The following is a 15,887-nucleotide window of genomic DNA, read 5'->3' on the forward strand; positions in this document are numbered from 1 at the left end:
TTACATTCAGCAACTTTTATTATCTGATTTATGGGAACGGAGGTCGTGCAGGTGATGAAACAGAAGTAGTGGAACTCCCTCCCTAGGGAACTCCGCCATGCCCCCTCCTTAATGAGCTTCCGTCATGCATTAAAAACGTGGTTGTTCAGGCAAGCATTTGGGGTGGGTTAGGGTATTTTAGAAAACGTTTTTATTGTAGAATTTTATTGTTTTAAACTGTTTTATTGTATGCTGTACATCGCCCAGAGTGGCTGGGTGACCAGCCAGATGGGCGATTAATAAATTTAATAATAATAATAATAATAATAATAGTAGTGAAGTGACATTTTGTTCCCATACTTTGCAGGTGCTTTAAATGCATATGTGCCATGATGTAACCCTCACTGAGGATTTAATTTCTGAAGACATGGGGGCAGGGAGGAGGATGACATTTGAAGAACTCTAAGACGCATACAGGCAAAGGAACCATTCTTAAAAAAAAAGCTTCCCCAGAATTGTCCCCAAAGGCAAAATAGTGTCAGCAATTTTTCAGGGACAGGTGCCAGCAAACATGGACAGTACCCTGGGAAATGGGGACAACTGAAGTCTGTGGCAGGGGTGGGTAGACTTCAAGCTTCCAGAATCTGTTTTGTTTTTTGCTAAAATACTGAGGTCTATCAGCTTGAGCTGGGTTGCAGTTAAACCTACCCCCCCCCCCCAGATTATGGCAACCAGCTTGATTGAGAACTGGCAAATAGAGGGAGAAAACATGGAGGCAGTGACAGACTTTGTCTTTCTAGGTGCAAAGATTACTGCAGACGCTGACTGCAGCCAGGAAATCAGAAGACGTTTACTTCTTGGGAGGAGAGCAATGACAAATCTTGATAAAATAGTGAAGAGCAGAGACATCACACTGACAACAAAGGTCCGCATAGTTAAAGCAATGGTATTCCCTGTAGCAACCTATGGCTGCGAGAGCTGGACCCTAAGGAAGGCTGAGCAAAGGAAGATAGATGCTTTTGAACAGTGGTGCTGGAGGACAATTCTGAGAGTGCCTCGGACTGCCAGAAGATCAAACCAGTCCATACTCCAGGAAATGAAGCCAGACTGCTCACTTGAGGGAAGGATATGAAAGGCAAAACTGAAGTACTTTGGCCACATCATGAGAAGACAGGAGACCCTGGAGAAGATGCTGATGCTAGGGAAAGTGGAAGGCAAAAGGAAGAGGGGCCGACCAAGGGCAAGGTGGATGGACGATATTCTGGAGGTGACAGGCTCGACCTTGGGGGAGCTGGGGGTGGGGACGGCCAACAGGAAGCTCTGGCGTGGGCTGGTCCATGAAGTCACGAAGAGTAGGGTTGGTGGAGAATTTCTCCCCGAAACTTCGGGGGGGCCGAGCGCCAACGTGTTCAGCCCCCCGAAAAAGTTCCGGGGAGAAATTCTCCGCACCCCCCCCGGGACGGGACTTACCTTTCCCAAATGTCCCTCCCGGCGGCGGGTCCCGGCAGCGGTTCGTCAGGTCTTCGTCAGGGGCGGGGGCGGCAGCCGATCTTTCGACCGGCTGCCGCCGCCGCCATTCCAATAAAAGTAAATAATAAAAAAACGCCCCCGTGATAGGCTACGTGACGATTTACGTAGCCTATCACGGCTGACTTTGCAGATCTAGCCGTGATAGGCTACGTTAATCGTCACGTAGCCTATCACGGGGGCGGTTTTTTTTTTTTTAACTTTTAATTTCGCGGCCGGGCGAGGCGAGGCGCCTCCTCCCCGGCCTGAATTTCGGCCGGGCGAGGCGGGAAGCCTCCCCCCCAGCCTGAATTTCGGGGGGAGAGCAGCGAAGCGCCTCCCCCCCACCGCGAAAAGCTGCGAGACCAGGTAAGTGACTTTCGTGCACCCCTAACGAAGAGTCGGAAGCGACTGACCGAATAAAGAATCAGCTTGAGCCAGACACAAAATAATGGCTCGGGGGTAGAGTTAATTATCTACAGCACACCGCTTGCTTAGGGTGGCTACTTACACGTCGCCGAAAAAGAGGAAATGCATCACTAAAAAAGAGGACAGATTTTCATCACATTTGCATACGTTAATTTATGTCTATTGATGCACAATTAGAAGTGATTACTATAATTTAAAAAGGAATTCAATACATCTCACTACAGTAGGAAAGACCGACTCGTGTGCCTGCTGGGTCTGCTGTCTGGGTGCTTGCTGTTGATGGGCAACTTCACGGCCCCTTCTCTCCCCTTCTTAGGGTTCCTTATCTTTAGAGCTGCTTTGGACTGGACAGCCCTTTCGACAGAGGACTGTTCTCTGCAAAATGGGGTACATGGCCACCCTGCACTAGCATAGATTCAAATCTACTTCTGAATTACCGGAGATTAGGGATTCTAATACTTCCCTCTAAAACCAGCCAGCAGAGCTGAACTGGTCAAAACAACTAACTAGTACTCCTATTTTACAGATGAGGAACGCTGAGAGCAAATAAATTTGCCCAAGGCCAGCCACGGCAGAGTTTTTTGTTCTGCGATTTTATTTGCTCTGATTAAAATATTGGGGGGGTCAGAAACCATTGAGATCTGTTGAAATCACTCATAGACACCCCTGGTCTGTGGGAATGCATGGGTTGTGCTAAGACGTCAAGAACCGTGGTTTCATTTTTGAAATGTCACGTAGGGGAAGGATACACACCAGCTTCCTTTCTCTGCCTTCCCTAAACACGAAGGCAGCATTTTGAAGGCCAGACTGGTCCAATGGGAACCAAAGATGCTGTCTACCTCAGTACAACACTCTTAAAGATTCTGCTTTGAAAGGAGTTTAGGTTAGTGCTTCAGTGTCCTTCTGTGTTTCAGCGTGTATACATCGATAAGTAGCTCTGTTGAGAAATAAGCAGCGGCTGGGTACCCTCTTTGCCTCTGCATGCTGCCCGAATTTGCAAGCTTGATATCGAAAGCACAGAACAAAACCAGGAAGTTGTTTTCAGCTCCCTGCTGGTTTGCTTCTTTTAAGTATCCTGTTCGAACACAGTGGATACGATTAAGTACGGAGGGATATTTTAATGTTTTTCTAAAACGTCCGCTGAGCACTTTATTCCTTTGCTGTGATTTCTGAGCCATTTGTCTCTTTTTCCAGCAGGAAACAAAGCAGTTCGTGTTTCTTGGTGACATCTGCAAAAGTAAGTGGTTTCTGGGGGGCGGGGGCTTGCAGCTAATAATTCACTATGCAGAAAATCCATACATCTAACACAATCTGACACCTGGAAAAACAACAGTTGCAGCAATTGGTAAAAACTGTGCATTTACCATGAGGACAATTGGTCTTCTGAGTTCAGCAATAACAGACAGCTCAGAGAATATTCTGCAAATTCTTGACCCAACCAACAACCTGATTCATTATAGCTTCTTTGCAGGAACAGAGAGAACTAATGTTATGGGGCCATGTGTGCTATAGTTTTGTGCCAAACCTCTTTTATAGGTTCTTTCATGGCTTAATTAATGGTGAATGACAGCTAGTTCTTCATTTGTTCTATCTATCCATTTGTATGTCACCTTTTCTTCAAGGAGCTCAGAGTGGTAGAATCATAGAATAGTAGGGTTGGAAGGGGCCTACAAGGCCATCGAGTCCAACCCCCTGCTCAATGCAGGAATCCAAGTCAGAGCATTGAGAGTATTCATGGAGTTTTTCCATTTTACCCTCCCAACCACCTTAGTAGGTTGTTGTGTTGTCTGAACCTGGCACATTTCCCACAGGGTGGCTTAATGTTCATGAAGAATCACCCTGACAACCCAGGGCTTGTTGTAGGGTTGTTCATACCCACGGTAGGTTGTCATATTGTCCGAACCTGGGAGAGCGATTTTATTGTGGGTTGCCAGGATCAGCTACAGGGCCACTTGGCAAGAGTGGCAAAAAAGCCCGTGCCGCTGTTTGCGATCTCCCCAACCTCCCTCACCAATGACTGCCCCTCCACCAGGCCCAAACGGTACTTTCAAGGGGCAGTGACTTGTTTGCCACCTTAAATTGTTTTTGGAGGGAGGCGCTTCAGGAGTATGCAAATGTGTTCATTAAAAAAAATATATATTATTTTTCCGATTCTTTTGCAAGTGAACAACAGCGCACTTTCGCCGGTCCGATCATGTACTCTTTCCTTGTCAATGTCCTTGTATGTTGCAGCTGTCAAGGGAGCACCAAAGTGGAGTAGGTAACTACAAGGAAATTGACAAGGTGAGACTGCAGATAGGTTGATTTGCACACAGTTGAAAAGGACCAGGGAGAAAAGAATACCTAGGGACACTAGGAACCCATTTACACAGTTGAGAAGCCCCCAAAAGGGGAAAAATGCAAGATCAGTAGGTGCACCAAAGGGGGGGGGGCAATATCTCTCACTTGGCAATATAATCCTCTTGCTTTCAAGTGTTGAGCTGACACTTGTCAGGGTCTTCCTCTCATTCAACACTTCTGCGAGTCCCCAGCAAGTCCAGAAACAGAAGATACCGCCCCCCCCCCCTTTGCGGCTCCTTTTTGGAGCAGTCACTGCAGTAACGGCAGCAGCAACTGCTCTGTTCGTCAGTCTTTGGTTTCCTTTTAATTTCTTACTGTCACTCTCGGTCAAGTGCACAGGAGCAAGTGATAATTGCTGGAGACATTGCACCATGTTCTGCTCCTCTGCCATGATTTCTGCCTAATTTCTGTCAATGTCCCTCCCGGTCTACATCACGTCAAAACCAGCAACCATTTAAAACAAAGCAGGGACAATTTCAAACAATTTTACAAGAAGAGATAAATATCCAAGTACCTAAAGCATAAAAAAAAACCATTTTAAAATGCAGCATTAAACTGATCGTTAAAATCAAACAGCAGTTAAAAATTCTTTTATAAGCCTTTGGAGAATAAAGAGGTCCAAACTCTCATGAGACACAGGAGACCTGTAATCTCATCACCTGATGTTTCCGTTTTTACTGTACAGCAGCTGCAGCCCCCCACCCCCAATCTGTCCAGAGTTGCTGTATGGAGGAGTTATTTGTAACCCTTCCCTGTCCCCGAAACTTTTTCCTCAACTAAACTGCCCCCTGAAGCTGCTGTTTGACTAGCTAGGGAATACACAGAGGGGAGGGTTAACAAAATCCTCCCTGAGCACAAGGGCTCCAAACAAATCCAGAGCCTTCCACAGCTGCTGCAAAAATAGAAACATCTGAGGATGTGATCATGGGTCCACATAGGCCTAAGTAGCTGAAATAACAACAAGAGGAACTAATAGCTTTCTGGGCCCATCCATTCCAGGACTGACTCATCCAAGGCATCCAATGGCTTTTCTGTCACCCCACACCCCACACTGATCTTGAATCGGGAACTCCACTAACAGGGCCTAAATGCCTTTTCTTCCATATCTCCACGGGAACTTGCTGAAGGGAGACGTTGCTGGACTGCCCTGCAGATGCAGTGACCAATTCACCAGGTGGCACAAGAGGCCGATGGGCATTCTCCAATCCTATAAAGCAGGGGTGCAAAAATGGCAGGCCGCACGTGGCCGCAAAGCTGTGTCAGGTGACGCTCAACATCTACAGCTGCTGGAAAAGGAGGGGCCACTCCATGTTTTCTGCCATAAAGCAGCAACCTCATTCCTAAAGTATCCAAGAAAGCAGCGGTTGGATATTCCTGCCTGCTCCCTGGGATGCTCTAGGAATGAGGTTTCTGCTCTACAGCAGGAACCATAGAACCTTTTTTCCAAGAGTGCTTTCTCTTCACTTTTTTGGTGATCGTCCTATATTGGCTGGGGTGAGGGGAGTGCTTTGGTATTTTGGTTTTGGTGCTGCAAGACTGATGTGTGTTGCTGCTGGGACGTGAGTACGGGTGTGTGAGCACAGGTGCGTAGGTGTGGCCCCTGCTACCCCAGCAGGCACCTGATGCAGCCCTCTGGACCAAAAAGCTTGTGCACTCCTGCTCCAAAGCTTTGGGTTCCAGCTTGGCTGCTGAGTTTCACAGCCCTGTGCTTGCCTTTAGGCCATCAGCCCTGACAAACTCTAACAAGGCAGGGAATCTGCAAACAAACTGCAGCAGCCAGAATGAAGGGAGGGCAGATTCATGACAAGATGACCAAGGGGAAAGGCTTCAGCGAGCCCCTCTGTTGCTAGTTTGGTGCTATGTGGTGCCAAAAGCTAACCCGTGAGATTTTGCCAAGGGTGCAGCTGCAATGCACATTCTTATAGATGCACCAGGATTCTCTTAATCAGCTTTAAGTAACACATATTCCATGCGAGTGCAACCGTAGCAAGGTGCCCTACATTCCTTTGGGCATCTCGGAAGTTACCACTGGCCACCACCCACCAGGACTGAATTCCATGGCGGTGGCAGCAACATTGCATATATATACTGTGGAAAGAATGGGACACTGTGGACACATAAGATATACAGTCAGGGCCAGAAATATTGGAACAAGGATAACTGTTTTGGCAGTTGGCCTCTGCACACCACCACATTGAAGTGGAAAGGAAACACACCCAGATGGGAGCGAAGTCAGGACTGTCAGCTGTAATTCAAGGGGTGTGACAAAAGTGGGGCACTAACCATTCAGGAAGGACAGCCAGTGGCATCCCCCCCCCCATCGTTGGTGGCTCATAAGTAATGGAACAAACCAACATCACTTCAAACTGAAGGATCGCCTTTAACTGTTGTTGTTCAGTCGTTCAGTCGTGTCCGACTCTTCGTGACCCCATGGACCATAGCACGCCAGGCCTTCCTGTCCTGCGCTCCCTCCCAGAGCGTGCTCAAGTTCATATTCATTGCATCGGTGATGCTATCTAGCCATCTCATCCTCTGCCGTCCCCTTCTCCTTTTGCCTTCAGTCTTTAAACAATATTGTTCTTTACAGCATCAGATTTTCTTTTCACCACCAGACACATCCACAGCTGAGTGTCCTTTCGGGTTTGGCCCAGCTGCTTCATTCTTTCTGGTGCTACTTGGAAATACCCTCTGCTCTTCCCCAGTAGCATATTGGACACCTTCCGACCTGAGGGTCTCATCTTCCGGCGTCATATCTTTTAGCCTTGTGATATGTTCCATGGGGTTTTCTTGGCAAGAATACTGGAGTGGGTTGCCATTTCCTTCTCCAGTGGACCACATTTTGTCAGAACTCTCTGCCATGACCTGTCCGTCTTGGGTGGCCCTGCACGGCATAGCTTATGGCTTCACTGAGTTACGCAGGCCCCTTCATCACAACAAGGCAGTGATCCATAAAGGGGTCTTTAATACCTGGATGAAAATCCTTTGTAGTCAGTGAATGCCTGAAGTCTGGAACCCATGCACATGACCAAATGCTGAGTTTCCTCCCTCGAGATGCTTTGCCAGGCCTTCACTGCAGCTGCCTTCAGCTGCTGCTTGTTTGTGGGTCTTTCTGCCTTCCGTCTTGTCTTCAGGAAGTGAGAAGCATGCTCTATTGGGCGGAGATCAGGTGACTGACTTGGCCATTGAAGAACATCCCATTTCTTTGCCTGGAGAAACTCTTGGGTAGCCTTTGCTGTATGTTTGGGGTCATTATCCATCTGCAATATGAAGCGGCGTCTTATCAGTTTGGCAGCATTTGGCTGAATCTGAGCAGAAAGTATAGGCCTATACACTTCAGAATTTCAGGATGTTCCAAACTGTTGTATTGGCCACTCCCACTGTTTTTGCTGTCTCTCTGATGGGTTTATGTTGTTTCCTCAGCCTAATGATGGCCTCCTTCACTCGCATGGACACCTCTTTGGACCTCATGTTGGGAGTTCCAGTGAACAGCTACCAAATGCAAATGTAACACTCAGAACCACCTCCAGGCCTTTTATGTGCTGGATTGGTCATGGGGTGCCCAGGAAACAGGCCACACCTGGCCATGCAGCTGCTTGTCAGCCATTCGTTCCATTACTTATGAGCCCCCAACGATGGGGGTGTGTGTATGCCACTGGCTGTCCTTCCTGAATGGTTAGTGCCCCACTTTTGTCACACCCCTTGGATTACAGCTGAAAGTCCTGACTTTGCTCCCATCTGGGTGTGTTTCCTTTCAACTTCAATGTGTGGTGTACAGGGGCCAACTGCCAAAACAGTTATCCTTGTTCCAATATTTCTGGCCCCAACTGTAGGTGCATGTGTACATCATGGTGAACTTTGAGCTCTGGAGTGGGAGGGAGCAAGTCTTTTTATACGTGAGCTCAGTTTCCCACGTGTTTCTTCTTTGGACCTCTTTTTATTAATGTATTTATATTGGGATACTGGGAATTATCAAAGCAATTAGATGTCAATATTAAAATGAAAAGTTTAAGAGCAAGTTGATGTTTGGGTTACAGCTAGCATTCATACTGTAATAAAAGTAGGTCTAATGTTTTCCCCTATCCCTGTGCCATATTTATCCTATCTTTCCTCAGACATTTCAGTGTTTAATTTAATCCAGATGGTTAATTGTCTCATTCCTCTCAATTATTTTCTTCTGTCAACCCTGTTTTGTGTGTGTTCCTGTTTGGGTTTGTGGCTATCCTGATGAAATATATTTCCTCCGGGGTTTTGTTTAGAGTTTGTGCCTGTTTTGGTTTATGAGTCTGGTGTGAAAGTCTTTCATCATTTTTACAGCATCTTTCCCCCTCCTGAGTTTAGTTTGAATCCCTGAAGAATCTAAGGTTGTTCCTGACAGGTTCCCATTTCACTGGAGGCAAATGTTTAAAAAGACACCATGGAGTCTGGAACCTCACGCCCTCAAAGCAAGGGGTCCCACTGATGCGTCATCTCCAGTGACATGGTTACTGCCACCTCTGTGCAGTTGCTCCCCGACAAAGCTGCTGCCTACATTTTCCATCCATATGCATGACCAAACTGAAGTCCGAATCAGCCCCCCGTCAGTAGCCACTGTTGCAGACAAAACACACTCGGGTGGTGGGTTAAGAACAGACTTTACTTGAGATAGAACAAGCTTCCATCTCGAGGTATGTTGGCTGAGGTCAGCCCCATGGTCAGCATCCCTTGCAGGAGGAAGAAGGGAGAAGAATAGGAGAGTAGGGGATCACCCAGAGACCCCTCTCACCTGACTCAGGTACATATTAACCCTTCAAATTCAGGTTAAGTGACTCATGGCCCGAGTCCCTCCAACACCCCTTCTCAAGGGCAATGGGTCACTGCCCCAATCCCATCCCAATCCCAATCCCATGCCCATCAGGTGGCGCTGGTGCAGTTCCCCAGCAGAAGCTCTGTCAGCACATCTGCCACCATCTCTTCAGTCGGGCAATACTTCAGTTCGATACTGAATACTCTTGCTCTACTAAGGCTGTTATCAGATGATGCCTGATGTCAATGTGCTTTGTCCGTGGCCTCAGTTTCTCGCTTGACGCCAGCTTTAGGCACCCCTGATCGTCTTCATATGGCACTGTGGCTTGCGCGTTGTCCTCTCCCGTGGCAGTGAATAACTGTCTGAGCCAAATCACTTCCTGACACGCACTGGTTGCTGCCATGTACTCTGCCTCTGTGGAAGACACAGCCACAACTGCCTGCTTCTTACTGGCCCAGCTGATAGTCCCGCCGTTGTATGTGAACAGGTTTCCTGATGTGGACTTGCGTTCTGGCTCATCGCCCGCCCAGTCTGCGTCCACAAACCTGATCAGCCCTGCGTGTGTGCTGCCGGGCAGTGTGAGCTTTGTATGTGTGCACCTCTCAAGCAGCGCATCACCTGCTTCACTCCGTCCCAGTTGCGTTGAGATGGCTTGGCCGCTTTCCTGCTCACGACGCCCACGGCTGCAGCTATGTCTGGTCTGGTAACTGTTGCGATGAATAGCAGCGGTCCACAGAGGTCGGAGTGGATGAGCTCCTGTGGTTCTTGAGCTCTGCTCTTGCTTGTCTTGGGCAGTGGGGCTCACGTGGACTTGGTCTTGATGCAGCACACGCAGCTCATTCTTGACCTGCACGCTGGGATCTGTCAGTCTGCAGTGAGTGCTTTGGTCACCAACTCCTTCAGTGCCTCCATGCTTCTGTGCCCCATGCATCTGTGCCAGAGGTGGATGCAACTGTCGTGGGGTATGTGGTCTGCGCTCTTGGCCTCTTCTCTGCTGCCAGCAATCTCATACATAGAGTTTCTTACCCTGGCATTGCCCCACAACCTTCCTTCTCTGTATATTTGGCATTCATCTCCTTCGAAAAGTAGGACAGATCCATCCGCTGTAAGTTTTATTTATTTATTTATTTACATTTATTTATTTATTTATTTATTTATTAAATTTATTAATCGCCCATCTGGCTGGTCACCCAGCCACTCTGGGCGATGTACAAGCATATCACTAAACAGTTTAAAACAATAAGATTCTACAATAAAAACATTTTCTAAAATACCCTTACCCACCCCAAATGCCTGCCTGAACAACCACGTTTTTAATGCACGGCGGAAGCTCATTAAAGAGGGGGCATGACGGAGTTCCCTAGGGAGGGAGTTCCACAGAGTGGGGGCCACCACAGAAAAGGCCTTCTCCCTCGTCCCCACCAGTCTAGCTGTCCTGGCTGATGGGACAGAGAGAAGGCCATCCGAGGCTGTTCTTGTTAAGCGGCCTTACTGAGAGCAAGTTCCGTTCCAGGTCTGGCACAAACAAGACATCTTTTAGCTTTGTTTTCCCACCATGCAGTGGTGCTACACAGTTTATGGTGCCTTCTCCTGTTCTTGAAACTTTTACCTGTTTCCCATTAGCCAGGTAAACGTAACCCTGCTTTTGGAGATCCAGTTCCTCGAAGAACTCCCTCGGGCTAGTCATGTGGCTGGTAGCTCCTGAGTCCAGCACCCAAACTAGGCTGTGCCTCTGAGCTCTGGTTGCTCCGAGGTAAACAGACTGGCAGGGATGGGCCCCTTGTGGCACGGAGTTTCCTCTGCCTTGCCCTCTGTTGCTCTTTGGCTCCCTGTTGTGGCCGTTTTCAAGACAGTCTCTCTTGAAATGTGTCCTGGAACCACACTGGTAGCATTGTTTTGTCCTTGCCTTAAGAGCTTGTTCTGATTCCCTCGTGGCCTTTGTTTCTGGCCTAGCCTTTGTCCTCTTGCATGAGGCGTCAGCCATGTTTTCCATCCTGCGATTCCACTCACTAGTCAGCCTGGCCTTTACATAGTCCAATTTAGCTGCTTCAGGGCACATTTCCAAGGCTGTTATGAGGGTTCATAGGAGTCATCAAGGCTGCACAAAATGATGGCCACGACATCCTCCTCTGGGGTCTCTGAGCCAATTGCCCGCGACTCCTCAACAACATGCAAGACTGCATTTACATGGTCTGGCAAGCTGGCTCCTTTCTCGAGCCTCATTTTAAACAGCTTCCTCTTCAGGAAGAGCTTTGCATTTATGCTGGTAGGCTGGTGCACCATCCGCAGAGCCTCCCGCATTTGCTGAGCTGTTCTCTGATTTCTGATGTGGAGCAACTGGCCATTTTGGACTGACAGAGCAATTGCTGTCCTTGCATTTCTGTCCCTTTTGTCTCAGTCCTGGGGGGTTTCTGCAGGGCCAGCCAATCCCAGAACCTCCCACAAGTCCCCTTGCACTAGCACCATTTCCATCTTGAACTTCCCTATCTGGTACTTTCCAGTGCCTAGTTTTTCCATGGCTCCATGTACATTTCCTTCAGCCGTCATTCCCCCCTCTGAGATTTTTCTCCCTTGTCTATCCGAGGGGCAGTACTCACAGATTCTGGGTGATTCCTTGCAAAAGCCTTTTTCTTCTTTATTGGCTGCTGGGCCACATAACCCGAAGCCCAAATCAGCCCCCGTCAGTAGCCACGGATGTAGACAAAACACACTCGAGTGGTGGTTTAAGGACAGACTTTACTTGAGATATAACAAGCTTATATATCAAGGAAGTTGGCTGAGGTCAGCCCCATGGTCAGCATCCCTTGCAGGAGGAAGTAGGAAGATCTAGGGTTGGCGGAGAATTTCTCCCTGAAACTTCGGGGGGCTGAGCGCCAACGTGTTCGGCCCCCCGAACAAGTTTTGGGGAGAAATTCTCCGCACCCCCCCGCCCCCTGCACCCCCCCCGGGATGGGACTTACCTTTGCTGAATGTCCCTCCTGGCGGCGGGTCCTGGCGGCGGTTCGTCAGGTCTTTGTCAGGGGCGGGGGCGGCAGCCGATCTTTCGACCGGCTGCCGCTGCCGCCATTCCAATAAAACTAAAAAAAAAAAAAACGCCCCCGTGATAGGCTACGTGACGATTAACGTAGCCTATCACGGCTAGACTTGCAAAGTCAGCCGTGATAGGCTACGTAAATCGTCACGTAGCCTATCACGGGTGACTTAAAAAAAAAAAAAGCGCGTACGGATAATGGTGGCCCCCATAGGGAGCCGCCATTCGTGTTCCTTATTTGGTCGCTGTAGTGTACGTAAAGATTACGTAGACTACGGTGAAAATAAGGGCAATGCTATTTGTGTTGCCCTTATTTTCGCCGTAGTCTACGTAAAGATTTACGTAGACTACAGCGACCAAATAAGGAACGCGAATGGCGGCTCCCTATGGGGGCCGCCATTTGCGTACACGCTTTTTTTTTTTTTTAAAGTCACCCGTGATAGGCTACGTGACGATTTACGTAGCCTATCATGGCTGACTTTGCAGATCTAGCCGTGATAGGCTACGTGAATCGTCACGTAGCCTATCACGGGGGCGTTTTTTTTTTTTAACTTTTAATTTCGCGGCCGGGCGAGGCGAGGCGCCTCCCCCCCGGCCTGAATTTCAGCCGGGCGAGGCGGGAAGCCTCCCCCCCGTTCTGAATTTCGGCCGGGCGAGGCGGGAAGCCTCCCCCCCTGGCCTGAACTTCGGGGGGAGAGCAGCGAAGCGCCTCCCCCCCACCGCGAAAAGCTGCGAGACCAGGTAAGTGGCTTTCGTGCAGCCCTAGGAAGACCCTCCCACCTGACTCGGGTACATATGAACCCTTCAAGTTCAGGTTAAGTGACTCATGGCCCCAGCCCTTCCAGCACAAACTGCTCAGAGCTGAGTGCTTTCACCCAGGAATAGCTTGGTTGCCTGTTTCTTCCTGCCCGTGTTCTAGGAGAAGTGAACCGAGACTTTCTCCTTTCGAGGGAAGTGAACCAGAGCAATGGAGCCAGACTTCCTCAGCGCCTTTTCAGAGATGGTTACTCGGTTGCCACAAGAGGAGGACATTGTTCCAGGTATGTGGTTAGGAATCAGCAGGGGAGAGAGTGCCAGCAAACGTTCAAGGCTCCTTGGTGAGCAAGCAGATTCTTTTGCTCAATATACTTTCTAGGTTTAATTAAGTCCTTTGTGGGTAGATTGGTCCCAACCCCACCCCATTTTCAACAGGCACCTTAGAAGTGGTAATATAAATTACAGATGACCTTTTAAGGGCAGAATCCTATGCATGTTTAGACAGACAAAAAGTCCTACAACTCCCAGCATTCCCCAGCCAGCCATGCTGGCTGGGGAATGCTGCCAGTTGTAGGACTTTTCCTGTCTAAAATGCACAGGATTGCAACATAAATGAACTTAACATTAGGGATGTACGAAATGTACTTACCTTTCTGTGGATTATGTTTATGGTGGGGGGGAGGCGTTCCGTCCCTCCCCCCGGAATCCTCGACGGGGGGGAGGCGCTCCGTTCCTCCCCCCTGGAATCCTCGATGGCCGGCTGTGCTCTGCGGCAGCTCCGTGGAGCAGCCGGCCAGGCCCAGGCCACAGCCGTTTGCAGCCGGATTTCCGGCCGCGGAGGGCTCTGGGTAAAAAACAAAACAAAAAACTGCGTACGCAAATGGCGGCAGCTACGGCCACCGCCATTTGCGTTCCTTATTTTTGGCTGTCTTAGTCTATGTAAATATTTACGTAGGCTAAAACGGCGAATCAAAAAGGGACGAAAATAGCGCCCACTACGCTATTTGCATTCCCCTTATTTTCACCGTCTTAGTCTACGTAAATATTTACGTAGACTAAAACAACAAAAATAAGGAACGCGAATGGCGGCGGCCATAGCCGCCGCCATTTGCGTACGCGGGTTTTTTTTTTTACCCAGCCATGATAGGCTAAGTAAATCTTTACGTAGCCTACCACGTCTTGAAAAAAAAAAACAAGTCTGCAAATGGCGGCGGCGGCGGCAGCTGGTCGGAAGACCAGCCGCCGCAGCCACCGCTGCCGCTGCTGCCGCCGCTGCCGCCACCACCGCCCGGAAGATCCGGCCCAGGTAAGTCTCATCCCGGGAGGGATCCACGGGGGGGCAGGGGGGGCAGGCCGTTCCGCCACAGATTTCGGGGGGCCGAATGCACTGGCATTTGGCCTCACCGAGATCCATGGTGGAATTCTCTGCCATCCCTACTTAACATATCACCCAGTCAAGTCAAATTAAGGTGGTATTATTTTTATGATTTTCTTTTTAAACATTAATTTTAAGAAGCGTTTCCTCCTACAATAAAGGGTTATATTACTTGGTATTCCCTTGATATGTTATTTCAAGGGCTCCTTCACACGGGACTTTTATCCTGCTATGGTGATTGCTTACTCACAGACGTTTGCGGGTCCTGTATTTGACGCAGCCTCCTCCAGGGAATCTCCCACTCTTTGTGAGCTCTATTGCGTTGTTTTCCATGACCATGAAAGTTTGGCATATTCCCTCCTCCCACCATGGAGTTGATATAAATGAGGGTATACTGTTCAAAGTCGCTTTTATTGCAAATAAAACAACAGTGCCGCCTAGTGACTTTGTAATGAAACACATAGAAGTTTAGTTTTCTTTTAAAGCCACGTGGAAAGGACCTGATCTAATCCCACAAAGATTCCGGAAGCAGAAGCCCTGGGAAATTGCAGGATTTTTAGCCTTGTGTGATGGAGCCCCAAATCTGTGATCTTAAAAGATCTGTGTTTTGCTGTGCTTTCTCCAGGGGAATCTAGAAGTCCAAATGATTAGACTCCATGCACAAATCAGCAATATGTTGAACAAATGGTACTTATCAGGGCCTGCATTAGTCATGCTCCATAATTGTAACCAGTGTTTGTTTTCTTCTGTTTTAGGAGAAAAGAGGAAATACATAAACCCAAGTTCTCGAAATGACCCTAAACTGGAAGCCCTGCAAACAGTAATGACATTTAACTGATTTTAGTGAGCTTACAGTTCTTTTATAACAACCACATTCTCAAAGATGAAATTCTAAGTGCCTCTGCTGACAAACAGTATATTTGGGCAACATTTTTATTGGGCAGGTTAGCTCTTCTTTGCAGTTGAACTCACTGAGGTAGTGGTGCTAGTTATACCAGTAGCAATGTGTAAAGGACCACTCCTAATCTAGTGGGCCTCCCTTTCTGTGGGATGCAAGAGAGGCATCGGTTAGGTAAGAAGCAGCCCCTTCCATGTGCTGGATGTGCCTGATCTGGATGCTGGATGCGCCTGATCTCGTCTGATCTCGGAAGCTAAGCAGGGTCAGCCCTGGTTAGTACTTAGGTGGGAGACCGCCTGGAATCAGGCTTCCTGCACTGAGCAGGGGGCTGGACTCGATGGTCTTGTAGGCCCCTTCCAACCCTACAATTCTATGATACCCCTCCAGTAACGCTGCTTGCCTGATCTCGTCTGATCTCGGAAGCAGGGTCAGCCCTGGTTAGTACTTGGATGGGAGACTGCCTGGGAATCAGGCTTCCAGCACTGAGAGGGGTTTGGACTCGATGATCTTGTAGGCCCTTCCAACCCTACGATTCTATGACATCAAGCAAAGGGCTGGATGCGCCCGATCTTGTCTGATCTCGGAAGCTAAGCAGGGTCAGCCCTGGTTAGGACTTGGATGGGAGACTGCCTGGGAATCAGTCTTCCTGCACTGAGTGGGGTTTGGACTCGATGATCTTGTCGGCCCTTCCAACCCTACGATTCTATGTCTATGTCTAAATGAAAGGGTTCTGATAAGTTGGTGACAGGGGTGAGATCCAGCTCATAGGCTGCCTGTTGACCATCCCTGG

At 48.7% G+C, this 15,887-nt stretch overlaps 1 protein-coding gene across 6 annotated transcripts in view; it reads left to right on the plus strand.

Moving 5' to 3' along the window:
- The first annotated feature begins 779 nt into the window (after window positions 1–779).
- The window catches only part of PARVG (parvin gamma), a 41,436-nt gene continuing 26,328 nt past the window's right edge, over window positions 780–15,887 (plus strand). The window contains exons 1-4 of one of the 6 annotated variants that reach the window (XM_084811249.1): window positions 780–1,246; window positions 3,112–3,151; window positions 12,988–13,108; window positions 14,955–15,019. In XM_084811249.1, the coding sequence (XP_084667375.1) occupies window positions 13,036–13,108; window positions 14,955–15,019 (138 nt within the window). In that variant the 5' untranslated portion in view covers window positions 780–1,246; window positions 3,112–3,151; window positions 12,988–13,035. Of the gene's footprint in view, window positions 1,247–2,691; window positions 2,798–2,932; window positions 3,017–3,108; window positions 3,152–12,987; window positions 13,109–14,954; window positions 15,043–15,887 lie in introns of those variants that run through there. The other 5 variants (XM_084811246.1, XM_084811244.1, XM_084811245.1 and 2 more) reach the window with 5 other exon arrangements.

The sequence above is a fragment of the Heloderma suspectum genome, chromosome 7, assembly GCF_057233095.1.
Source record: "Heloderma suspectum isolate Gila_16-S chromosome 7, 16-S_ref, whole genome shotgun sequence".
Taxonomy (NCBI): Eukaryota; Metazoa; Chordata; class Lepidosauria; order Squamata; family Helodermatidae; genus Heloderma; species Heloderma suspectum.